This window comes from Eptatretus burgeri, chromosome 5 (genome assembly GCF_056783735.1).
Source record: "Eptatretus burgeri isolate ZD-2024b chromosome 5, Ebu_testis_v1, whole genome shotgun sequence".
Lineage (NCBI taxonomy): Eukaryota > Metazoa > Chordata > Myxini > Myxiniformes > Myxinidae > Eptatretus > Eptatretus burgeri.
In genome coordinates this window covers 97,239,490-97,266,815 of record NC_140965.1, presented here as the reverse complement: position 1 = coordinate 97,266,815, position 27,326 = coordinate 97,239,490, and the positions used below count along the sequence as shown (strand labels likewise).

Here is a 27,326-nt window from a genome sequence, read left to right as displayed (position 1 = left end):
GCGTCGCTACCTTCTCCAGAGACAGCTTTTATTGGACAAAGTCAGAGGTCAAGTTGACAATTTCGTAAGCACCAGTCTATGACTGCTTGTTTGTTTGTTTGTGAACAGTATTACGGAAAAACTCCTTGACGGATTTCGACGAAACTTAGTGGGGTGTTAGGTATGGTCCAAGGATCATGCCATAAAATTTTGGACTTGGTCCCCCCCAAAAAAAAATTGTTAGAGAAAATTTTTTCTTTTTTTTTTTTCATTTCTACATATTTTAAGTGATTTCCAACCACTCCCAAAAAATAGAGAACAAAAAAAATTTTGCAACTTTTTTTTTCAACAAAATTTCGATTTATTTTTATTTTTTTATATTTTTATTTGTTTTTGCATTTTTACATGTTTTAAGTGATTTCCAAACCCCCCCCCACCCCCCAAAAAAAATGTTGGAGAAAAGAAGTAGAACTCTCAGCACCGTTGACATCATTTAATGAATAAGATATAAGGTTCACTTGGGTGACCCAGCAGTATTAGCGGCAGAGGTTTTGTTAACCTCCGCCATCTTCGAAGATGGATGGTTACTGTTTTCACCCCTTTCTGTTTGTTTGTTTGTTTGTGAACAGTATTACGGAAAAACTCCTCGACGGATTTCGACGAAATTTGGTGGGGGCGGGGGGGTAGGTATGGTCCAAGGATCATGCCATTAAATTTTGGACTTGGTCCCCCCCCACCCCAAAAAATTGTTAGAGAAAATTTTTTCTTTTTTTTGCATTTCTACATGTTTTAAGTGATTTCCAACCCCCCCCCCCAATTTTTTTTACCCCCCCCCAAAAAAGAGAATTTTTTTCGCATTTCTACATGTTTTAAGTGATTTCCAACTCCCCCCCAAAAAAAAAAATTGTTACCCCCCAAAAAATTGGAGAATTTTTTTTTTTGCGTTTCTACATGCTTTAAGTGATTTCCAACCCCCCCCCCCCCCAAAAAAAAATGTTGGAGAAAAGAACTATAATTCTCTGCACTGTTGACATTTAATGAATAAGATATAAGGTTCACTTGAGTGACCCAGCAGTTTAAGCGGCAGAGGTTTTGTTAACCTCCGCCATCTTCGAAGATGGATGGTTACTGTTTTCACCCCTTTCTGTTTGTTTGTTTGTTTGTTTGTTTGTGAACAGTATTACGGAAAAACTCCTCGACGGATTTCGACGAAACTTGGTGGGGGGGGTTAGGTATGGTCAAAGGATCATGCCATTAAATTTTGGACTTTGTCCCCCCCCAAAAAAATTGTTAGAGAACATTTTTTTCTTTTTTTTAATGCATTTCTACATGTTTTAAGTGATTTCCAACCCCCCCCCCCAATTTTTTTTTTTACCCCCCCCCAAAAAAAAAAAAGTTTTTTTTTTTGCATTTCTACATGCTTTAAGTGATTTCCAACCGCCCCCACCAAAATTTTTTTTTACCCCCCCCCCAAAAAAAAAAATTTTTTTTTTTTTGCATTTCTACATCCTTTAAGTGATTTCCAACCGCGACCACAAAAAAGAAATTATCAGAGAAAAAAATGTTTTTTTTTTGCATTTCTACATGTTTTAAGTGATTTCCAACCCCCCCAAAAAAATTGTTACCCCCCCAAAAAAATTGGAGAAAAAAATTTTTTTTTTGCATTTCTCCATGTTTTAAGTGATTTCCAACCCCCTCCCCAAAAAAATTTCCCCCCAAAATAGAGAATTTTAATTTTTTTTGCATTTCTACATGTTTTAAGTGATTTCCAACCCCCCCAAAATTTTTTTACACCCCCCAAAAAATTGAGAATTTTTTTTTGCATTTCTACATATTTTAAGTGATTTCCAACCACTCCCAAAAAATAGAGAAAAAAAAAATTTTGCAACTTTTTTTTCAACAAAATTTTTATTATTATTATTTTTTATTATTATTTATTTATTTTTATTTTTTAAATTTTTGCATTTTTACATGTTTTAAGTGATTTCCAACCCCCCCTCCCCCCCCAAAAAAAAATGTTGGAGAATAGGAACTATAACTCTCAGCACTGTTGACATATTTAATGAATAAGATATAAGGTTCACTTGAGTGACCCAGCAGTATTAGCGGCAGAGGTTTTGTTAACCTCCGCCATCTTCGAAGATGGATGGTTACTGTTTTCACCCCTTTCTGTTTGTTTGTTTGTTTGTGAACAGTATTACGGAAAAACTCCTCGACGGATTTCGATGAAACTTGGTGGGGGGGGGGGTTGGTATGGTCCAAGGATCATGCCATTAAATTTTGGACTTGGTCCAAATTGTTAGACTTGGACTTGGACAAAAAATTGTTAGAGAACATTTTTTCTTTTTTTTGCATTTCTACATGTTTTAAGTGATTTCCAACCCCCCCCCCAAAAAAATTGTTACCCCCCCCCCAAAAAAATTGAGAATTTTTTTTTTGCATTTCTACATATTTTAAGTGATTTCCAACCACTCCCAAAAAATAGAGAAAAAAAAAATTTTTGCAACTTTTTTTCAACAAAATTTCAATTTTTTTTTTTTGCATTTTTGCATTTCTTAATGTTTTAAGTGTTTTCCAACCCCCCCCAAAAAATTTTTTTTTACCCCCCCCCAAAAAACAGAATTTTTTTTTTACATTTCTACATGTTTTAAGTGATTTCCAACCCCCCCAAAAAAAAATTGTTACCCCCCCAAAAAAGAATTGTTGGAGAATTGTTTTTTCATTTCTACATGTTTTAAGTGATTTCCAACCCCCCCAAAAAAAATATTGTTTGAGAAAAGAATATTTTTTTTGCATTTTTACATGTTTTCAGTGATTTCCAACCCCCCTCCAAAAAAAAAAAATTTTTTTTTTTGCATTTCTACATGTTTTAAGTGATTTCCAACCCCCCCCAAAAAAAATTGAGAGAAAAAAATTATTGCAACTTTTTTTTTCAACAAAATTTCGGGTTTTTTTTCTTTTTTTTTTTGCATTTTACATGTTTTAAGTCATTTCCAACCCCCCCCCTCCCAAAAAAAATGTTTAAGAAAAGAACTATAACTCTCAGCACTGTTTGACATCGTATTTAATGAATAAGATATAAGGTTCACTTGAGTGACCAGCAGTATTGGCAGCGGAGGTTTTGTTTGTTTGTGTGTTTGTGTGTTTGTTTGTTTGTAGGAACAATAACTCAAGAACGGAAGAAGCTACCAATGTCAAATTACACCACGTGATTCAGGAGGGTGATGGCAAGCGCTGATTAGATTTTGGTCAAAATCGGTCAAAGGTCAAGGTCACAGTGACGTCAAACATAAATCCGTAAATTAATGTGGAGAAATGGAGTATTTTTGCTTCACTCGACGTTACGAGTTCGTATTAACTTCGATTTTAATTTTGTCTTCGGTTTTTGCGATCGCTTAGGACGCTTAAAACTGGGTTGTCGAAATTCTGGGAAAATCGGATGTTTTGGAGACGTTTTAAGATTGTATAAAAACTATTTCACTCGACGCGTCACGGGTTGTCCCATGATGCAGTGCGCTCGAGCAGACGCGTCGTTGAGTCAAGTTAAGGTTTTCCGTGTGCGCGCTGACGGTGTTTTCGATAAAGATGGTGTTTAAAAGTCATTTTTTTATCCCAATAAACGTTATCGTCGCATGCCTGACTCGCTGAGCCATCGGATTATGTAAGGATTGTTAGTGGATGGCCGAATATTACGGTTTTGTGACTTTGATAAAATAATATAAAATAATTGCGTGGAGTAATGGAGATTTTTGCTTCGGTCGACGTTACGATTTTTGATGGTTTGGTACAGAATCACCGTAGAAACTTCTGGTTTGCGTCGCTACCTTCTCAAGAGACAGCTTTTATTAGACAAGGTCAGAGGTCAAGTTGACGATTTCGTAAGTACCAGTCTATAACTGCTTTTTACTTACGAAATCTAAAGATTTCGTAAGTATATTGATGACTTCCGTTTCTGTTTGTTTGTTTGTTTGTTTGTAGGCACGATAACTCGAACGGAAGAAGCTACCAATGTCAAATTACACCACGTGATTCAGGAGGGTGATGGCAAGTGCTGGTTATATTTTGGTCAAAATCGGTCAAAGGTCAAGGTCACAGTGAGGTCAAACATCCAAAAAATGATAATCGAACGGAAAAAGCTACCAATGTCAAATTACACCACGTGCTTCAGGAGGGTGGTGGCTAGCACTTCAGGAGGGTGATTAGATTTTGGTCAAAATCGGTCAAAGGTCAAGGTCACGGTGAGGTCAAACATCCAAAACATTCGATTTTTGATGGTTTGGTACAGAATCATCGTAGAAACTTCCAGTTTGCGTCGCAACCTTCTCGAGAGACAGCTTTTATTAGACAAGGTCAGAGGTCAAGTTGACGATTTCGTAAGTACCAGTCTATGACTGCTTATTTGTTTGTTTGTTTGTTTGGCACGATAACTCGAGAATGGAAGAAGCTACCAATGTCAAATTACACCACGTGATTCAGGAGGGGGCTGGCTAGTGCTGATTTGATTTTGGTCAAAATCGGTCAAAGGTCAAGGTCACAGTGAGGTCAAATATTCGATTTTTGATGGTTTGGTACAGATAACTCGAATGGAAGAAGCTCCCAATGTCAAATTACACCATGTGATTCAGGAGGGTGATGGCTAGTGCTGATTAGATTTTGGTCAAAATCGGTCAAAGGTCAAGGTCACAGTGAGGTCAAAAATTCAATTTTTGATGGTTTGGTACAGAATCATGGTAGAAACTTCTGGTTTGCGTCGCTACCTTCTCCAGAGACAGCTTTTATTGGACAAAGTCAGAGGTCAAGTTGACGATTTCGTAAGTACCAGTCTATGACTGCTTGTTTGTTTGTTTGTTTGTTTGTTTGTTTGTTTGTGTGTTTGTGTTTGTGTTTGTAGGCACGATAACTCGAGAATGGAAGAAGCTACCAATGTCAAATTACACCATGTGATTCAGGAGGGTGATGGCAAGTGCTGATTAGATTTTGGTCGAAATCGTTCAAAGGTCAAGGTCACAGTGAGGTCAAATATTCGATTTTTGATGGTTTGGTACAGATAACTCGAGAACGGAAGAAGGTACCAATGTCAAATTACACCACCTGATTCAGGAGGGTGCTGGCTAGTGCTGATTAGATTTTGGTCAAAATCGGTCAAAGGTCAAGGTCACAGTGAGGTCAAACATCCAAAACATTCGATTTTTTTTTGATGGTTTGGTGCAGAATCATCATAGAAATTTCTGGTTGGCGTCGCTACCTTCTCGAGACAGCTTTTATTAGACAAGGTCAGAGGTCAAGTTGACGATTTCGTAAGTACTAAACTATGACTGCTTGTTTGTTTGTTTGTGTTTGTAGGCACGATAACTCAAGAACGGAAGAACCTACCAATGTCAAATTACACCACGTGATTCAGGAGGGTGATGGCTCGCGCTGATTCGATTTTGGTAAAAATTGGTCAAAGGTCAAGGTCACAGTGAGGTCAAACATAATTCCGTAAATTCATGTGGAGAAATGGAGTATTTTTGCTTTGCTAGACGTTACGAGTTCGTTTTAACTTCGATTTTAATTTTGTCTTCGGTTTTTGCGATCGCTTAGGATGCTTACAACTCGGTTGTCGAAATTCTGGTAAAAATCGGATGTTTTGGAGACATTTTAAGATTGTACAAAAAAAATTTCACTCGATGCGTCACGGGTCGTCACGTGGTGCAGTGCACTTGAGCAGACGCGTCATTGAGTCACGTAAAGGTTTTGCGTGTGCGCGATGACGGTGTTTTCGATAAAGATGGTGTTTAAAAGTCATTTTTTATCCCAATAAAGGTTATCGTCGCATGCCTGACTCGCTAAGCCGTCGGATTATGTAAAGATTGTTGGTTGATGGCCGAATATTACGGTTTTGTGCCTTTGATAAAATAATATTAAATAATTGCGTGGAGAAATGGAGATTTTTGCTTCGATCGACGTTACGATTTTTGATGGTTTGGTACAGAATCATCGTAGAAACTTCTGGTTTGCGTCGCTACCTTCTCAAGAGACAGCTTTTATAAGACAAGGTCAGAGGTCAAGTTGACGATTTCGTAAGTACCAGTCTATGACTGCTTGTTTGTTTGTTACTTACGAAATCTAAAGATTTCGTAAGTATATTGTTGACTTCCGTTTCTGTTTGTTTGTTTGTTTGTAGGCACGATAACTCGAGAACGGAAGAAGCTACCAATGTCAAATTACACCACGTGATTCAGGAGGGTGGTGGCTAGTGCTGATTAGATTTTGGTCAACATCGGTCAAAGGTCAAGGTCACGGTGAGGTCAAATATTCGATTTTTGATGGTTTGGTACAGATAAATCGAGAACAGAAGAAGCTACCAATGTCAAGTTACACCACGTGATTCAGGAGGCTGATGGCTAGTGCTGATTAGATTTTGGTCAAAATCTGTTAAAGGTCAAGGTCACAGTGAGGTCAAACATCCAAAAAATGATAACTCGAGAACGGAAGAAGCTTCCAATGTCAAATTACACCACCTGATTCAGGAGGGTGGTGGCTAGCGCTGATTAGATTTTGGTCAAAATCGGTCAAAGGTCAATGTCACAGTGAGGTCAAACATCCAAAACATTCGATTTTTGATGGTTTGGTACAGAATCATCGTAGAAACTTCTGGTTTGTGTCGCTACCTTCTCAAGAGACAGCTTTTATTCAACAAGGTCAGAGGTCAAGTTGACGATTTCGTAAGTACCAGTCTATGAATGCTTGTTTGTTTGTTTGTGAACAGTATTACGGAAAAACTCCTCGACGGATTTCAATGAAACTTAGTGGGGGGTTAGATATGGTCCAAGGATCATGCCGTTAAATTTTGGACTTGGTCCCCCCCCACAAAAAAAATTGTTAGAGAATTTTTTTTTTGCATTTCTGCATGTTTTAAGTGATTTCCAACCCCCCCCCAAAAAAAATTGTTCTAAAAATTTTTTTTTTTTGCTTTTCTACATGTTTTAAGTGATTTCCAACTGCCCCCCCAAAAAATTGTTATCCCCCCCAAAAAATTGTTCGAGAATTTTTTTTGGCATTTCTACATGTTTTAAGTGATTTACAACCCCCCCCAAAAATTGTTAGAGAAACAATTTTTTTGCATTTTACATGTTTTAAGTGATTTCTAACCCACCCCCCCCCCAAAAAAAAAATTGTCAGAGAAAAAAAAATTTTTGGTACTTTTTTGTTCAACAAAATTTCGATTATTTTTTTTTTTTTTTTTTTTTTTTTTTGCATTTCTACATGTTTTAAGTGATTTCCAACCCCCCCCCTCCCAAAAAAAATGTTGGAGAAAACTATAACTGTCAGCACCGTTGACATATTTAATGAATAAGATATAAGGTTCACTTGAGTGACCCAACAGTATTGGCGGCGGAGGTTTTGCACTCTCCCGAGTGCTCCCCCTCTAGTTATCTGTCTATGATTGATAGCTTATTGACAGCTCAATAAAATGAGCAATTTACTATGGCGTATCGTGATTGATAATAACATACTCTACTAAAGGTTTCATGCAGCGCATTATTCACAGTTCACGTTGCTCACATTGACCATTCAAGACTAAGTTATTATACCAATAAATGAGAAATCCTGCAAAGATCATTTACACATTAAAGTTAAAGTATTTCTGTGTAAACCACGTTCCTGGTAATTTTGTTTGGAGCAAAAATGGTTATATTTTTTTTTTGCTGCGCGCTCGCGAAAGTGCTACGTACAACATTCCGTGGGTAAATAAAGGAGAGCATAAATGTAAGCCAATGCGAGTGAATGTTTGGCCCTGTGCCTTGTTGATGGTGATGGCAAAACACTTTTACAGGAAATTGGATTATTTTGAATGCAAATGGTAGATCAGTATCAGTAGGTATAATGGGAATCCTTGGTATCATTCTGGTTTTCCCTTTCGACTGTCCATCCAGTGGCTAGCTCCACTTCGATGACATTAGCACGTAGTTTAGTGACTACACAACGTGTACCATTGGTGAGTTCCAGAGGATCCAGAGAGCTCATTAAAATTATCGGGCACCCTACTTTGAGAATGCAACGATGGGATGGAATTCCAGAAAGCTCTATTGAGTCCAGAAATTCCTGGGGATAATGAACGGCATCATCTGGGTTTAGAGTACTGTTGATTGCAGTATAGGAGGTAGATTGGCCTGGAAAGTTTTTGATGATTGATTGATTTATCGCATTTACAGTTTCGTTTATGGGAGCCAATATAGCTTTATCAAAAAAGTAGGCAGAGTTATTGGCATTAGCATGAATGTCTGGATACACCACTTGTATGAAAGCTTCTGCACTGTCAACCGTTTCAAACTGGCTGAGGGAAACGTAATCGGGATGTTGAATGGTAGGTTGTAGACCTTCTCCGACTGAACGCAAGTATTCTGCGAACGAACCTGCTTCGCCGTCATCAGCATCAAGCATCATGTTGGTTTTCAGTTGCATTGTAGTTGTACGATGCCAAAGATGAGACTTTTTGAGTGTGGCGTCGACAATGATTGGTCTGGTTCCGTGTCTCACGACGGGTAATATTTGTCGAAAATCACCACATAGCATGGTGGGAATTCCTCCGAATGGTCTTTCTTCGCCTCATGTCTCGTAATGTCCGATCTATGGCTTCGTAGGCTTTCCCGTGTGTCATGGGTGCCTCGTCTATAATTATACCCTGACATTCACTGAATACACGAGCGAGTGAAGTTCCTTTTTTGACAGCGCAAGTTGGGTAGTCCTGGACATGGAGTTGTAGAGGGACTTTGAACATGGAGTGGATCGTTCTTCCTCCTGTTATTAGATTTGCCGCGATACCACTTGAAGCACAGGATATGGCTATTTTTCCTTGAGATCTGATGGAGGCTGGAATGACATTGATCAAGAAAGTTTTACCGGTTCCTCCAGGAGCATCTAAGAAAATGATGCCAGGTGTTTGCTGGAGAACGCACGCATTGAATTCATTGTACACTGTTCGCTGCTCTGGATTCAGTTTTTGAGAGTTGAAATGAAGGAACTGTAATTGTTCGGCAACATCGTAATTCAGGTATCGTGTATACTCTATGCCGAAACCTGTATGAGCGGGAAGTTCAAAATGTAGTCCATATTTGGAAATATTCCTACCGGTCATACGATGTACATGATCGTTGATGGATATGAGACACTCCTGATATCGATGCTCCGGGAAGGGTGGGTCAGTAGCCGTCAAACTGCTTTGATGCACAATGTCTTGGCTCAGCGCGTCTTTGAAAGATATCCAGAGTCCTGAAGGATCTGACGGTTCGCACGCAGTGATTACGATTGCAAAGAGGAGTCATATTTGGTTTGGATTGTCAGACTGTTGAGATTCCTTAAGTGCATTGATGAGATGTTGGTCGTTAGCTAATAGACCGCGCGCCAGGCACGTCTCTCGATATGGTCAACTCGACGGAGGTCGGCGTAAGTCTTCAGACCGCGCACAACATGAAGTAGCATTCTTAGGAAATAGCATTCTGTCAAATTTGGATGGATTGTATAAACCCTTCCTATCATTGGACCTTTTTTAAATTTGAGGATGCTGCTGCGGTTGGCCCTGTTTTCGCCGTAACCATGTCTTATTCGACCATGTGTAATACTGCGGTACCTCGTGATATAAGAGGGTTTCAACGAACTTGTCACTTTGACATAAGTGCATAAACTCTGTCAAGGTAGTCTTTGGCGGTTCTGCTGCAGCTCTCGCTTGAGCATTTTCGGGAGTGAAAAATACTTGTTGTCCATTTTCTAAGTGAACTGCCAACTGCATGACAGGCGGCCAGTGTTCATGAATAGGAAAGCTCAAAAGTCGATAAGCTGCTTCCATACTCCAAACGTACCGAGCTTCTCGATAAAGTTCGATTTCGTCGTTTTCATTTCGTAATTGTATGCTGAAGATTAACTGGTCGGAGCCTTTATTGACATACTTCGTAACGTATTTGATACTCTTTACAGAACTGCAAATCTCGACGTTGGTATGGCTACTCATTTGCCTAAGAAGCCATTTGTTATAAGGTACAACAAAGCGATTGTCAATTTCTTCCGTCACTTCCTGATTATGAATGAATCGAGTCACGTTGACGGTGTTACCACCAGATTGTGGTGAGCGCCTCCGATATTTGGGGTATCCATCATTTCCATATTTAGTTTCACATCTGAAATCTTTTGGGAATTTCTTGGTGCACACTCCGTCCGACATACATGGGGCATTCGGCCGGAGTGGTCCACATGGACCGGGAACCATGTTGGTTTTTACCAAATTGTGAAGTTCCGGTTCCTCAGTGGCGGAGGGAATTTCTGCTGAGATGATTCGATCGATATTATCAGGAACGAGGTGACTACCCTTTTTGAGCCAAGTGAGAATGTGGACATGCGGAAACCCACGCTTTTGAAACTCTACGGAATAGAGCCACGCAGTCGCTTCTCCAAAAGCACCATCTTTGAGCATTGACATGAGGCAATCTTTCTTCTGGTTGAATACACGAACAGTTAAAACTGGGTCGTCGTTCGCTGATTGTCCTGGTAATAAGTTTGACAATATTTCCGGCCATTTTGGGTTTGTGGTCGGCCATGATGGCTCACACAGGCAATGGCGTCTTGTTGTCTTTCGTGCATGTATCTCGGACCTCCGACATAAGAAGACGGGAGGATGACCCTCTGCCCCAGTTGCCGCGGATCTGAATCTTCATTGATGATGCAATCGCGTAAACTGGAGTAATTGTCAGCTCTGAGTGCTTTCTGTTCTCGGCGGAGGAATCCAAGTCTTTCAGTTTCAATTTTAAAGTAGATATCCACCAGAAACTGTTGGAATAGATGACCAGCCTGAGCAAGATCATTTCCTGCTCTTCTTTGAATGTGATAGTCATAATACTGGGGTTGGGAGATCTTTTTATTAGCCTTATTTTTCAGGTACAGACTGTAGCCGTCAGTTCCGTACGGAAAAAGTAATGGGTACTGTAGTGGGTCGTACGATCGATGAAGCTCCAATATCCCCTGTAATGGACCTTCTCGAAGGTGAATAACAATGTCCCTTGTACATACCGGATCGTTGGGCATAAGAATTGCTACTTCATCACTTGCAGGTGCATTGTATTGCCTTTGGTGTTCTTTCAACGGTTTTTTATCTTCATGAATGACGACTCGTAAATCTTTAATTCCTTCGCCTTCCGTTTGAATATATTCGTGAGTCGTGAGGAATTGCTGGACGTACTTGTTGTTTTGTTCTTAGAATGTATTTATTCGACAACTTATTTCCTCAAACCACTGAAGAAGCTCATTCGTCTTTCTAACTGGTTCTGTATGTTGTCTATGAAGTAGATTTGGAGAAATTGCGTGTTGGATCCTAAACTTGGGTACATACTTCCTATGCGATGGAATATTTGTCCATGCACACTGAAAGTGGGACTCCATCCTGACTGTTGTCATTCTTGCGAGACGAAGCTAGTCATCTGGAAGGCACTGTTGTAGGCTCGGATATTTTGAATGAAATGGTGGGAGAGTGGTGATCGGATGTATGTGATGTCTTTGAGAAATTGTAGCCAAGGAGGAAATGGCTGGAGCTGTACATTGCCATTGTTACAGCAGAACCCTGGTCGCTCGCTACCGAATTTAGCCGCAGAACAGTGCGGACAAATTGCATTCATCGTGCCATCATTTGTCTGGCGACGGAAATTGTCCTCTGAATAGTCATATGTGATGGGCAGTAGTTGAAGTTGAGATTCAGGGCCAGGGCCAGCTTCACCTTGCGTTTTTAGTTTGAGCCTACGACGGCACGCCATCTGACGGGCTTTCGGGGTACCATCTCCAATTGGTTTCCTTTTCTTTGGAGTCGGCATGGTTCACCTGCAGTAGAAAACAGATAGTGAACAATGAACAGAGTCTGTAAAATAATGTCCAATATGACGTACACAACTGGCAGTAGGAAAAAGGGTGAATGAAGTTTTGCCTTGTGCATATTGAAGCATTTTGAATTCAATTCTTGTAGGGAATAGGAAATGGTAATACCATGCAACCTCCTGATGGTCAAGCAGTGAACAACACAGGACTGATTTCAATTGAAATTTTCATGGAAATATATTTTATGAGGATGTTCAATATCACTGTTAGGATCAAGGCTTGGGCTTGGACTTGGGGGGATGCTTGCAACATAATTTTCATCAGAGGAGTGACTTGAGGAGTCTTCATATTCCTTGTTATTATTGGCATCTGCCATCATGATCGAACTCTTACTTGTGAGACGGTTGAAGTACTTTTACGGAGCGGTAGACTCAAGGCTCACTGAAGCACTGAAGGCTCGAAGGCAATTTCTGTCGGTTCAAATTTCAAGGATCAAGCGGCCATTGTTGTTCAACTCAAGTTGGGTTGCCAGATTTTTATGTGCACGTGCTCAATCCCACACCCACCCGGAAAAGACCCAAGTACACTGTCAGTACTCACCTCCACACTAAAACGATGATCATGATTTTGGGTTTAACCGTAACTGACCGGGCGATACTTTGTTGGCAGTTGGTCCGGCTGGGCAGCGGGTATCGGTCGATGAAAATTTCAAAACGGCAACCATGTATAAAAAAGCAAAGAAATACTTCGTACTTGGTCAGAAAGTCATGGTTTTGTGAAGAAACTACGGCACATTGAAAGTGCAAATTCGTCAGGTATGAACTCAACTGTTTTCTCCCCAAATGGAGCGTGATTCTATGAGCCGAACTCATCTTAGTGGTCCTCTAAAAATTGGGAAACATTTTTATTTCTTTTTTTGTGCAATAATTCCTCCCATTTTGCAAATGGAGAACATGAACTGTTTAACTACCATAATGATCAAAACGAATTTTGAGGGGCCTCTTAAGGAAGACAATAATATCATTACTATATATATATGTCAAAGCTTGTTTCATTTCATGCGGTAACAAAAATCTGATGGTGGAACAAAAAAAGGGGCGTGCCGAAATATTAATATAGATGGAATATGGGATTTGAACCTGGGTTCCTGACTCGTGATCTATTGATTGAGAGGAGAACACTAATCAGTCATATCTTTCTAGTTCGCCCTGTCTTTCATTTATTTTTCCCCCAAATGCTTTCTGGGATTTTCACCAGGTGGGAAATTTGAGATAGACTGGGTTCAATCTATGTGATATTGGCGGGGGGTGGGGGGGTGGAACTTGAACCGGAAGTAATTCTTGCATCAGGAAATGTATGGGATAAACTGTAAAGCACTACCTCATTGGTGGATGTCAAGCTGGAAACGTTCCTTCTACTTTCTTCCTCTTTCTTCAAAGTTCCTGTTCTGGTCAAATTTGTGATACAAAGTGCACCTATTGTTTGTTGGAATGACTTGCAGGGGGTAACTTTACATAGTAGAGCAATAGTTATTTCCCTCATTGCATCTATCTATATATTACTAAAACTCTCATCTTGTATGCATGTATGTATGTATGTTCCCGAAATACAGCCAAAAAGGTACACGATAATGCAAAAATATTCAGCCCACCTTACTCGCCATTCTCCTGCCATGTGCAGTATCAAGTTTCGTTCAAATGGGGCAACGAAAAAATTATTAAAAAATCAATTCCCGATTCAGTCAAGTATTCTTCGGGAGAATTTGATCAATGGAAACAACCTCAGCGGTATAGTTCGCTGGAGCTATCTTCTTCTTGTTTTTTTTCCTTGAAATTATTTATTCAACAATTTCAAACATTTGGTATCGACAAAGAACAATTTATTTTTAAGCATAAAATAAAGATCGCCATTTTAATCTAATACGTCGTGTTCATTAATAAATAAAATTGTGTTTCTTCGACTTTCTTTTCTCCTTTTTTTTCACATTGACGCGCAGTATCAAGTTTCATTCAAATTGGGCAACGAAAAAATAATTTAAAAAATCAATTCCCGATTCAGTCAAGTATTCTGGAGATATTTTATCAATGCAAACAACCTCAGCGGTATAGTTTGCTAGAGCTATCTTCTTCTTCTTGTTTTTTTTATGATTTTTTTATCGAACGCTGTCATAACTTGAACCCAGCGGGTTCACTGGTGGTCGCGTTTATTACAATAAGCGTGAGGTATTTTAAATGTGGTCGGATATGCATTGTGATCCATCCATCCTTCCATTGGGACCATACTCTGTACAGAGCATTGTTGCTGCCAAAGCAGTCTCCTTGGCAATTGGGCACAATCCTGGACAGGTCGCCACTCCGACACAGGATACCAGCAAGCTGGTACTCATTTTGCAGACCTCGGAAGGATGATGGGCTGAGTCAACCCCACCTGATTTAATTCAACAGCCAAGCAGGATTTGAACTCAGGACTCTAGGATCCCAAACCCACCACTCTAGCCATTAAGCCAACACCAGACATATGCATTGTTACATGTGTAGAAAATTGTCATCTTCCCTCCCCACATGTGTGTGTGTTGAAAACCACTTTCTTTTGAAACCCTAGTAATGTCTTATCCCTTTGTAATCCAAAATGTATCTGCTTTTAAAGGGTCTGATAGGCCATCAGGCACCAGGTTGGTGGGAAATGCCAACCTCCACCATCAAGATCAGCCCCACTGCTGCCCGCACCATCTGGGGGAGAGGTCAGGTGGATATTCATGGATGAAAGGGTTTTTCCACAGCCAACACATTTTTTTGCTGTGGCCTCTCACCGTGCCCCACTGCAGGCCACGCCCAGTACAAGACCATACCTGGCAATTTCGCTTTTTGGGAGGGAGCAGCAACTCAGATGGGAGAGCAGTAATCCATCAGGCTACGGATTCAAGTCAAGCAACTAATGTACGCTAACAAAACTTGTTTTATTTCTAAATTCCAGTTTTATAATAATCCACATCTGCAACTCTTCAGGCATATAAATGCACGCTGTTCGGACACTTTATTGATTCTTAAAGAAATGCACGAAAAGCAGAAATGTCACAGATTGTAATATATAGTGTATTGTACTTTGTTTTGGGCCAACCCAGTCATTCCTTGTTGACAGTTAGTTTTGTGCCAATCTTGGCGTCAATTTTGCCAGCGCTTCACTTAAAGAAGATAGAACATGATTGCAACAACAAAAAAAAGTGTTAAATAACTTAAATGATATTGAGGCATCATCTACTCCACAATATATCATTTTCATAAAGATGAAATGAAAAACGAATTGTATAATTTACTTCACCAAGGAAGCGATGGCCTGTTAAAATGTTCCCATCCGAACAATCTGAACCCCTGATGCAGGGAACCCAAGTTCATATCCCATGCATCATGTCTTTATCCATTGTCACTAATGTCTTTGTAATTCATGATTCTTGTAAAAGTACATCGATATCCACTAATGTCCTTGTCCTGCATATGACATATACTTGCAAGTTCTTCCATGAAAAGGAAATTTTGTGAAACCAAAATTGATCGAGAGGTAGTGGAAGCCAAAAGCATTAAGTGAAAGAGAAAGTGATGAGTGTCCAAAATTAAACTTGTATCGTCACTTTATTACTGCGAAGGCACCAAGTAAGAATGCCTATCCTTTCGTGGTATTGATGCATCAAACTCGTACAACTGCTTATTATTGCAGACTCTGCTCTTCGAAAGTTGGTCAACGTCTTCGTTATCATTATGGCATTGACTTTTATAGGATGCATTCTGAGAGATTCTTGTAGGAAGTCTGGGTAACAGCAAAGCCAACAATCACAACAACTATGACAAACATCATTACCATACAAAATATCCTCAGGAAGGAGGAAATGAGGTATGTTGGTGGCTCATTTTCCAAGACATCTAAATATACTAACTGTGCAAAATGTTGGTCAGAGAAGGAGGTCAAACATCCTGATCAATATCAAAAACAAATGCCAGACATGACAACCTGCTCTGAATTACTAGCATTACAGTTGAATATCCAAAACTAGCTGCAAATGAAAGTGAAGATCACCCACCAAAACTATTCTGTTAATCAATGTCTGAAATCAATTTATTCTGTACAAAAAGAAAACGCAAAATGGCGTGCACTCGCTCAGGACTGTGTTGAAAAAAAACAATCAAAATAAGTATCCTTATCTTAAAGGTGCGTTTCTATGGATATCCATTTCAGTGCGATTGTAGAAAGGTGGTGAGGTGACATGGAAAAAAAAAGATAACATTGGAAGTGAATAAAAACGATGACTGATGAAAAAGCTTTTGGAAATAGCGAATGTATTGTCAAGTCTGATTCTGACAAGCAATATGCATGTGCTCCCTGATAGTTAATACATCAGGAAAGTGTACCATGGGCGACGTGTAGGATTTCATCGAGTCGGTGAATACATCATCAATGCCTTTACGACACTCGGAGCATATAAAGATGCTTTCATGGCAGACTATTTGTGGAGTAGCATAATGAAATGCCAGATTTGTATGTCATGTCGACAGTGATGAGCAATCGCAACGTTTTTTTTCTTTCTCTGCCTCAAGCTGAAGATGTGTAGGACCCATAACTTGATATCGATTTCTGTCAGACCCACAATTGATATAGATTTCTGCAGGATATCGAACAAGATCTGGAGGACCGCCATAACTTAATGTCGATTTCTGGAGGATATCGATCGAGATCTGTCGGACCCATAACTTGATATTTATTTCTGTCGGACCCACAAATTGATATTGATTTCTGCAGGATATCGATTGGCATTGATCGAGATCTGTCGGACCCATAACTTGATATCGATTTATGTAAGATATCAATCGATATCTGGAGGACCCAGAAATTGATATTGATTTCTGTTGGATATCGATCAAGATCTGTAGTACCCATAACTTGATATCGATTTCTGTTGGATATCGATCAAGATCTGTAGTACCCATAACTTGATATCGATTTCTGTTGGATATCGATCGAGATCTGTAGAACCCTAACTTGATATCGATCGAGATCTGTTGGACCCATAACTTGATATCGATTTCTATGGGATATCAATCGAGATATGTAGGACCCATAACTTGATATCGATTTCTATAAGATATCGATTGAGATTTGTTGGACCCATAACTTGAAATCGATTTCTGGAGGATATTGATCAAGATCTGTAGGACCCATAACTTGATATCGCTTTCTGTAGATAGATTGATATCTGTTGGACACATAACTTGATATCGATTTCTGGAGGATATCGATCGAGATCTGTCGGACCCATAACTTGATATTGATTTCTGCAAGATATCAATCGAGATCTGTAGGACCCATAACTTGACGTCAGTTTGATATCGATTAGATTTTTGTCCAAAGTAGGACCTCTTTAATTGCCGAAGAATGTGTCGAGTCATACCACTGTGGCAAAATGTTATATTCATGGAAACAGTAATGATGTGTTGTGTTCATACAAGTTGTCGTCACAATTTGTTTGCCATTTTTAGGTCATCTCTTCGAGCATGACCTAATAATATGGGTGTCGATGTCCTTCGATCCGTCCGTTCACAATGAAGTTGAAGCGGGAGATCTGGTCATTAGTGATCCTGATAGAGGTCGATGAGATGTACACGATGGTATGACTTTCAAGGTCACGAGGCCTTTGAAGTTGCGAAAATGACGATTTTCAAATTCTATCTCCTCCTACATTTCTCAAGCGATCTTGAATTTCATTGTGGCAAATGAATCTATGGGACAATATCTAAATTTGGTCGGGACGGATTTTCGAATTTCGCTTTCGCGTCACGTGACTTCAGAGTTTGCAAAAACTGCCCTACCGTCAGGAGGCTATATATTCTCTACTGGGCATGGTAAAAGTTAATGAATGGTGTCATTGCATAGCAGCTGACCTTGTTTCTCGCAGAGATGACCGTCACTCCCACACGGGTGTATTTTAAAGATTGAAATTGCTTCAAGCTTGTTAATACTCAAAATAAAAGACTTGAAAATAGTTTTTCCATCAGATATGCATGTTAATGTTGATAAAGATTCTTATAACTTTCCATTCGACCATTTATACTTCTGTAATAGGAAACAACAACAAACGTGCATCAGTGTAAGTGGAGGTTCCAGTGACAAACACCCTGTTATCTTCCTCACAATGCTTCTCGGCTTTGCTTTGTCAGATATATATATCAACAGCCTGTACATATATATATATATATTAAATCGTATACAGTCAGTACTTTCTTTCGAGCGATTCATGGAGTTGCTGCTGACATCGCTTGCTGACACCGCAGTTGAGCACTTAGCCATTAAACCTGTCACTATCCTTTTTGCCACCCATTATTGTAGTCCAGAGAGCAGTTGCGTTGTTGGACCTTCTTCAAGATAAGCCGCATTCAACAGCTTGCTGGAGGCCTGCCAGCTGGTCAGTCATGGATGGTTGTCCTTCAGAATTCAGCGTCAGGCCTCCACAACGAGACCCAGTCATTCTGCTTTTGCTCTCATTTTCAATGTTTATCTCTTTCCATCTTTCCTTCTACTCCTCCATGTTGCTTCATAGGTACTCCATCTCCAATGCATGCTGGAGTGCCAGGAGGTCTGAGTGACTGGAGACCCTCCAAAATGGCATGCTGTGCTGCAACATAGAAAACCAGTGTTAGATCTCAAGCAGTAAGATGAATAAAATGTCTCAGAAAAAAAGTGTTTCTCAACGCTGCTGCTTCAACAAAATAGTTGTGGTGACATATCAGACAAGGAACCATGAAGAAGAAACAAACATACTCTGCAGCATTGTACTTTGTTTACATTGAAGCCAAGATGTTATGGACGAGGTGCTGTAGGTTGTGGAACAACAATTGGTGTCAAACCTTCTTTGCAGCCTGTTCTTCCTCTGACCCATCACCCACCACCACGTAAACCACTTTTTGACCAAAACGGGAGGTGATGCGCTCAAAACAACTTTCTTTGCCTGCTGTAATTGCAGTTTATGAACAACATGGGATTAAATAAACACGAGGTATTGGTGAACTTGAAAAAAGGCATAAGCAATTTTTTTTTTGCAGTTTTACTGTTGTGAGTATGATTTTGAATGGGAATTTTCTTGATGCAACAACATTCCTGTAATATTTGTGACAAAATATGGGAGAGGGAGGTATACATGTCCTTCTGGAGCATGGCATCAAATGTTTTTTTTAATGTAAAGGGAGATGTTACTGGGCAGAGGAAATTTTCCATGTATTGTAAGACTGATGTTTCTTTATCAGTGGTGTTTCACAATTGGGATATTTGAATAACAGTGTCTCACATCATCAGGACATGAATTAGAATTGGGCAGTGATGCCCAAGTCTGGCTCGCATATTCATCCATGATTCCAAATCAAACATTTTTGAGATTTGTTGCCGAACTCGATCGAGCATACTTTACATATCCGGCAACGTTGCCGTTTGGTGTTTGGTGTATGGCACCAAATGTTTACCTACGCCACTGAAAGTGGATGGAGGTTATGTTTTCAACCCTGTCTGTCTGTCTATCTGTTTGCCTGCCTGTGAGCAGGATATCACAAAAAGCTGGAGATGGATTTTGACGAAATTTGGCAGACAAGTTGGGTGTGTGTGACAAGGACCAATTGATTCGATTTTGGTGAAGATCTGAATCTGGATACGAGAATTTATCATTCCATAAATAATTATTCACCATTGAGAGATAGGGCCAAAAAATGATACATAGCATGTTATTTCAAAAAACTTATGGATGGGTTATGACAACGAGGTGGATGAGTTGGGTAGGTGACAAGAACAAGCCGAATAGATTTTGGTTTGGGTCCAAATTCAGATCCGGCATATCAGTGGGATACAAAATGTAAACTGTACAGCCTGGTCGAGGTATGTGCTCTACCGAATGCCGTTATAGTTACCCTCGCCAGAGTAGAGGGTATTGCATTTGGGTCCGTTTGTTACCTGGTGAAAAATTTTTTTGCCAAGTATGTTGGTCTGTAGCGTTTGTCTGTCTGTGTCGGTTTGTCACATGATTTTTGGCCACAGTTTTCAAGCAATCGTTCTGAAATATTTTTTGAATGGAGATGACTAGCCAAGGACAGCAACACTTAATTTTGGTGAAGATCTGAATCCGGATTTGGATCTGAGAATTTTTAAAGCGATTCTTCACCATTGAGAGATGGGGCTAAAAATGATATATAGCAAGATGTCTCAAAAGGTTATAGACGGATTCAGATGAAGTACTTTCTCTAACATTAACTCATCCTGTGAATTCTTTCAAAGAAACTTGCTCTCCCTCATGCACAGATTTATCCCCTCTCGTCTTCAGTTGTCCTATCCTCCCTCCTACCCTTGGTTCACTGAAGCTTGTGGTGAGGCAGTTGTCCCTGAAACAACTTGCCTTTGCCTCATGGAAAGCAAACCCAACTGAGGGCAATCTCAGTTCCTTCCATAAAGCTTGGAACAAGTGTGTATCTACCCTCAGGAGAGCCAGAAAACAACATCTTTCTAATCTCAAGTCTGAACTGTCAAACCTCTCTCCCTCCTCCAAATCCTGGTGGCATCTAATCAAATCTGTTTCTGGTGTATGTTCCCCTTCCATCCCCTTCCTTACCTCAAATGGCCGCACTGCTGATACCGCACGTGAAAAAGCTGAATGCCCAAACTCGGTGTTTGCATCGAAATCTTGTGTCCGAAACACATCACATTCAGTACCCACCTTACCCAGTCGCACGCAACTGTCCCTGGACTCTGTGTCCTTTTCTCCTGACAAGGTGGAGAGCTTGCTGTCAAACCTCGACTCAGATTCTGCAACCGGTCCAGACTGCATCAGCCCACGTGTCCTAAAAACCTGCTCTTCTGCTCTTGCTCACCCGCTCTCTGTTCTATTCACCCTGTCATTTGCTCAAGGTCATCTGCCATCTGCTTGGAAATCAGCAAGCATTACCACACTGCATAAAAAGGTGCAAAAACAGATCCCTGCAACTGCAGACCAATCGGCCTTCTCCCAATCATCAGCAAGGTTATGGAATCAATCATCGCTTCAGAAATTAAATCCTTCCTCTTCTCCAATGGATTGATTTCAGATCATCAATTTGGTTTCAGACCAGGTCACTCTACCCTGGATATGCTGCGTCTGCTCCCCCAACAATGGATAGAGGTCATCAATCCCAGACATAAAATCAAAGCCATATCCCAAGACATATTGCGTGCTTTTGACACGGTCTGGCACCCTGCCCTACTCACCAAACTCTCTTCCTATGGTATCCAAGGCCATCTCCACTCATGGCTCGCAGACTTCCTCTCCTGTCGCAGTCAACGTGTGGCCCTAAATGGAGTTCTTTCATCCCCTCTTCCTGTCCAGGCTGGAATTCCTCAAGGCAGTGTTCAAGGCCCTGTTCTTTTTCTGGTTTTCATCAATGATCTCTCCGACTCTGGAAAATCCTCTATATCTCTTTGCTGATGACTCTACCCTCTGCCATACCATCTGTAATCCTTGAGACCAGCAAGCCGCAGCTTCTGAGCTCTCTGCATATCTGGATAAAAGCACAAACTGGTCCAACACGTGGAACATGTCTTTCATTCCTGACAAATGTCACACTCTCACGATGTCTCTCCGAGGGGAGCATTTAGAACCCCCACCCCCCGGCCATCTACTTTCTCAACAATCCACTGGAAGAAGTTCTTTCATTCAAGCTTGTGGGTCTCACTATCTTATTTTTATTTTTTTTTGTATACCTTGTCACACACAATGCACAGCAAGGGGGGCATGAGACAAGAGGGGTGGGAGTGGGACTGACAAAACAGTTGGGAACAGAGACACTAGATCTGTGGAAGGGAGAGGGATGGGTCGTGGAACATGGGGAATACAAGAGGGACACTTCAGGGACTTTCAGGAAGGAAAGCAGGGAATTTGAAGGAGGTAGGTTTGGGGTGGATTAACGGGGGTAGAAAAGATCGAGGATTTGCATGGGGGATGATAAGAGGTGGTGGTTAACAGCTGTTTTGAAGGCCTGGAGGGAAGAATGGGATTGAACAGAGTGAGGGAGTCTATTCAAAAGTGGGGAAAAAGAGGAATGAAAGAGTGAAGGTGAGCAGTGATTTGTGATTTTGGTACTTTTACCAGAAGGGGGTTGTTGACGGACCTTGAGTGCCCTGCGGAAATATGGTGGGGACAAATCGCAGAGAGAGCAGTGGGGGGGGGGCGAGGCTGGAGGGGAGACGGCAGAAGACAGAAAGACCAACGACCAGCCTGCGGTGAGAGTGATCGGCCCAAAGACTGAGCCTCATCGCGGGAGATGCCAATGATCCGAAATGCCTTGGTTTCCACAGCGTGAAGCCGAGAAAGGTGGGAGGCAGGAGTACCAGCCCAGAGGGGAGAGCAGTACTTCATCAGGCTGCAAATGAAAGCTTTGTAAGTGGTCAGGAGCTCAGGTCGGCCGAGGAAGGACTTTGCACGATGGAGGATTCCCAGTGGGCAACTGGCTTTGGAGGCGAGGTTTGAAATGTGGCTTTCCCAGGGAAGGTCATGGCAGATAGTGAGACCCAGAAGCTTGAAAGAAAGGACTTCTTCCAGAGGATTGTTGAGAAAGTGGATGGGGGCTTTTCTAAACGATCCTTTCCGGAGAGACAAAGTGAGAGGTGTGAGATTTGTCCGGATTGAAAGACATGTTCCACGTGTTGGACCAGTTTGTGATTTTACCCTGATCTGGAGTGAGCGAAGAAGCTGCTGCTTGCCAGTCTGAGGGATGACAGATGGTACGGCAGAGGGTGGAGTCATCAGCAAAGAAATGTAGAGAATTTTCCGGAGAGTCGGAGAGATCATTGATGAAAACCATAAAAAAGAACAGGGCCCAGAATGCTACCTTAAGGAACTCCAGCCTCCACAGGAAGAGGGGATGAAAGAACTCCATTTAGGGCCATACGTTGACTGCGACGGGAGAGGAAGTTTATGAGCCAAGAGTGGAGATGGCCTTGGATACCATAGGAATAGAGTTTGAGCAGGGCAGGGTGCCAGACCGTGTCCAAAAGCATGTGATACATCTCAGGATATGGCTTTGATTTTATGTCTGGGATTGAGGACCTCCATCCATTGTTGGGAGAGCAGAAGCAGCATATCCAGGGTAGAGTGACCTGGTCTGAAACTAAATTGGTGATCGGAAATCAAGCCATTGGAGAAGAGAATGGATTTGATGTCTGAAGCGATGATGGATTCCATAACCTTGCTGATGATTGGCAGAAGGTTCATTGGTCTGTAGATGCAGGGATCTGTTTTTGCACCTTTTTTATGCAGGGCGGTAATGTTTGCTGATTTCCAAGCAGATGGCAGATGACCTTTAGCAAATAAGAGGGTGAACAGAACAGAGAGAGGGTGAGCAAGAGCAGAGGAGCAGGTTTTTCGGACACCTGGGCTGATGTCGTCGGACCGGTTGCAGAATCTGACTCGAGGTTTGACAGCAAGCTCTCCACCTTGTCAGGAGAAAAGGACACAGAGTCCAGGGACAGTTTAGTGCGACTGGGTAAGGTGGGCAGAGAGCGTGATGGGTTTTGGACACAAGATTTAGCTGCAAACACCGAGTTTAGACATTCAGCCTTTTCACGTGCGGTATCAGCAGTGCGGCCATTTGAGGTAAGGGAGGGGATGGAGGGGGAACATACACCAGAAACAGATTTGATTCGACGCTACCAGGATTTTGAGGAGGGAGAGAGGTTTGAGAGTTCAGACTTGAGATGAGAAAGATGTTGTTTTCTGGCTCTCCTGAGGGTAGATACACACTTGTTCCGAGCTTTATGGAAGGAACTGAGATTGCCCTCTGTTGGGTTTGCTTTCCATGAGGCAAAGGCAAGTTGTTTCAGGACAACTGCCTCACCACAAGCTTCAGTGAACCATGGGCAGGAGGAAGGGGAGGACAACTGAAGATGAAAGGGGATAAATCTGTGCATGAGGGAGAGCAAGTTTCTTTGAAAGAATTCCCAGGATGAGTTGATGTAGGAGAAAGTAGCGATCGGAGACCAGTCTATAAGTTTCATGGCTGCTTGGAGACCCTGCCAGTCGGCTTGAGTGAAATGCCAGACTCGACGGCGGTGAGGTGGTTCTCTGATGATAGCCAGAGAGATGTCCACTTTGACAAGGACTTGGTCAGAAGAACCGATTGGAGCGGAGGAAGAGCAGCAGATATTGTCAAGGAAATTTGTCAAAATCAGATCCAGAAGAGATGGAGTACCTCTGTTTGAGATCGGGGTAGGGAAGTTGACCGATTGAGTCAGTCCCAATGAGTCACAGAATGCTTTTGCTGAGGTGCTGTGACAGGTTTGAGGAACCCACACCCAGCGAACTGGCATGATGACAATTGAAGTCACCACATATGAGGAAGCGAGAGTTTGGATGAGAAGATAGAAGTTGGTCCATGTTTTCGGATAGTGAGGTGTAGATGGAGTCATCACTGTTAGATGGACGGTACAGTACACATATAAACATGAGGTGGGAGTGGAGGGGAAGCCGTAGCCAGAGGTATTCCTGGGGGTGTGGGGGAGTGAGGGCAGTGCATGGAGAGTGAGGAATAGAGTCTTTGATGAAGAGAGCAACTCCTCCACCAGTACGAGGCTCAGGTCTGTCATACCGGAGGAGGGAGTAACCGGGGAGAGATACTTGGGAGTCAGATACGTCTTGGGGGAGGAAAGTTTCTGTTAGGCAGAATGTCTGGCTTGTCAGTGGCAACCTGTATGGAAAGATCTGAAAGGTTTGAGCGAAGACCCTGGATATTTGAGGTCCACACTGTTAATGAAGAGGGAGGGGAGGAGGCTTTGGGTGCAGGGGGTGGGGGGAGGGGGAGGGCAAGACAAGGGACGAGGGGGGGAGGTAAGGAGGGTTGTTGAAAGAGTGTGGGGGATTGCAAAATAGCTCGGGGAGGGGGCCGGATGAGGAGTAGAAAAGGCTCTGTGGTGCTGGGGGAGAGGGGGGACAAGAGAGGGGAAGAAGGCAGTTGAGGATTTTTTTTTTTTTTTTACAAGGATTACAAGGAGGATTAACAAATTTTTGTTTCAAGTGAATCGATTATCAGCTTTCCAAAAGTACCATGTTTATTTTTGCAAGCATGACAGGGACGCACGGATGGAAGCTTCTCCTTTTCGTTATACATGTATCACCCAGAACTATACCGCAGACCAATTATTTCAAACTAATGCCCAGTCATTTTCGCAACCTCTTTGAATACTGTACCATCAATATGACATGACATTCTCAACCCTGATACATTTTCCAAAACGTGTAGAATGCTTTCTTTTCAGCACCACATTATTTTTGCAGGTCCAAAAATATGCAACAACTTTTCCTTTGACATAGAAATACACCCTCATTGAGTAGTTTGAAGTGCCGATTACAGCATTTTTTGATTTCTGAATATCCTATATGATAAAGCAGGTGGGAGGTATTTCATGTTTTGCACATTGCCGACACATATTGCTATTACATTTGACATGTTTTATTGAACGTTTATTTCCTGTACCTCAGCCATGGATTGGTTTGTATTGCGTAATGCCAGTGTAAATGCCCTGTCACACCTTGACGATTTAGCCAGCGTATGCCTGACGTATGCAAAATTTGGCTAAAACGCTGGCACACGTCGAATACGTTATGGGTAAGTTTTTATACGTTAAGAGCATGCTGAAGCACGCTGGCATACGTCGTAGTACGCTGGCATACGTCTTTGTACGCCGAGGTGTTGGACAAAATTTCCATGCTTGAAATTTTTCGACGTATACCAGCGTATGACTCGCACGTTCCGCATACGCTGGCCATAAGTTGTCGGCACGTTACGCGATCGTTGACACACGTTACTTGTACATTACTCATAAGTCGAAACGCGTCAGTGTTCCAGACTCCCTGGTTTTTTTTTTCTTCTTCTTCTGCGGTATGACGGTGATGTTGACACTTCGATTTCTAGTGCGGTTATAATATAATATAATTAATAGGCTGCCACTCAACGATTTAAATCATAACCGCACTAGAAATCAAAGTGTCAACATCACTGTCATATTGAAGAAAAAAAAAAAACCAAGGAGCCTGGAACACTGACGCTAACCTTTACGTCTACGTGTTTCAACTTATGAGTAACGTGTGTCAACGATCGCGTAACGTGCCTACAAATTATGGCCAGCGGATGCCGAACGTGGGTCATACGCCGAGTACATCAAGAAATTTTCAACATCCTGAAAATTTCTCGGCGTATGACGACGTATGCCATCGTACTACGACATATGCCAGTGTGCTCTTAACGTATACAAAACTTACCCATAACGTATTCGACGTGTGCCAGCTTGGTTCGGCAAATTTTTCATACGCTGGCTAAAACGTCAAGGTGTGACAGCGGCTTCACACTTCGATGTGTAGTGCGGTTATGATTTAAATCGTCGAGCCGCAGCCTATTAATAGCCTACGCCACGTGATCGTCGGCGATACGCTGCCATGCGCTATGCATAAGTTAGACTATCGTTGGGCATAGGTTGTGAACGCCGACAACACGCTCAGCAATCGTTGGTATAAGTTATCTATATGTGATAGTAACGTACACAGAATGTTTCAAATACGTTATGCATACGTCCAACACGTTAAAACTTAAAAAAAAACATTAATAGTTCAGCGTACGCCAGCATTTTACATACATTTTGATACCTTGCCATACGCTGGCGAAAACGTCAAGGTGTGACAGGGCCCTAACACTCATCTTGTGTTGATTATAATTACTATGACTATTCCTTTTGCATGTATAATGGTGTTCCTCCCACAAGTCTTGTGCTTTTTGGGATGACGCCATCAATTCAATGCAAAAATTTGTAAATTTGATTTCATATTATTTTGCGGAAAAGAAAATTTTTTTTTGACATTGGTTGATGTAGTATATAACTGAATAATTATTAATTAGTCTTCAGAAGTAATGACTTACCAGTCTTACTGGCACTGTAGACGTTCTCGATAGGAAATACCTCTCCCAGACCGTATAGAAGCAGCTTCGAGATTGCTGGCACCAACTGTGTTGTTGTTACGAGCACGTTGGCACTGCTGCCCCTGCCGGGCACGTACAGCTACCTGGTACCACAGAGTCTATCTTGAAATCAAACATGAAGTGCACACTGTCAATGCTGTTCAACAACTAGCCGCAAGTATTGAGCTATCATCCATCTTGAGTTATATTGAAACATTGCAAGAGCACTCTCTGTGCAACGTTATCAGGGTCTTGCCATGGGGCGTCACCTGGAGTGAACAATGGAGAGAGACTTGAGAGCAATGGTGAGCCAGGATTCCGTCAGAGTCTCAATCTCGGCACGCAGCTGGAGCCACAGTTCAGTTTTACCTGGAGAGAGCAAGTCTGAGAAAGAGTTTCATAAATTTAGATTAAAATGGAACACACACCTGTATGCATTCTCGGTGGAACAATCTAATTACCATGTAATTCATGAAGATATTCTATGACTGAGCCAAGAAATCATAAGAA

At 41.5% G+C, this 27,326-nt stretch overlaps 2 protein-coding genes and 1 pseudogene across 10 annotated transcripts in view; 2 read left to right on the top strand and 1 right to left on the bottom strand.

Annotated features, from left to right (window-relative positions):
- Positions 1–5,390, top strand: part of AHI1 (Abelson helper integration site 1) — a 245,127-nt gene extending 239,737 nt beyond the window's left edge. The window contains exon 27 of the mRNA XM_085883040.1: positions 5,323–5,390. Within this exon, the coding sequence (XP_085739166.1) occupies positions 5,323–5,375 (53 nt within the window). The 3' untranslated portion in view covers positions 5,376–5,390. The remainder of the gene's footprint in view (positions 1–5,322) is intronic.
- LOC147027016 (uncharacterized) overlaps positions 1–27,326 on the top strand; it is a 75,311-nt pseudogene that overhangs the window by 12,510 nt on the left and 35,475 nt on the right. The gene's annotated exons all lie outside the window — the stretch shown is intronic.
- LOC147027015 (protein phosphatase EYA2-like) overlaps positions 14,755–27,326 on the bottom strand; it is a 130,517-nt gene continuing 117,945 nt past the window's right edge. The window contains exons 14-17 of one of the 8 annotated variants that reach the window (XM_085883057.1): positions 27,086–27,185; positions 26,778–26,893; positions 18,708–18,811; positions 14,755–18,475 (exon numbers count right to left, since the gene is read on the bottom strand). In XM_085883057.1, coding sequence (XP_085739183.1) covers positions 18,395–18,475; positions 18,708–18,811; positions 26,778–26,893; positions 27,086–27,185 — 401 coding nt within the window. In that variant the 3' untranslated portion in view covers positions 14,755–18,394. Of the gene's footprint in view, positions 18,476–18,707; positions 18,812–26,777; positions 26,921–27,085; positions 27,201–27,326 lie in introns of those variants that run through there. The other 7 variants (XM_085883058.1, XM_085883056.1, XM_085883053.1 and 4 more) reach the window with 7 other exon arrangements.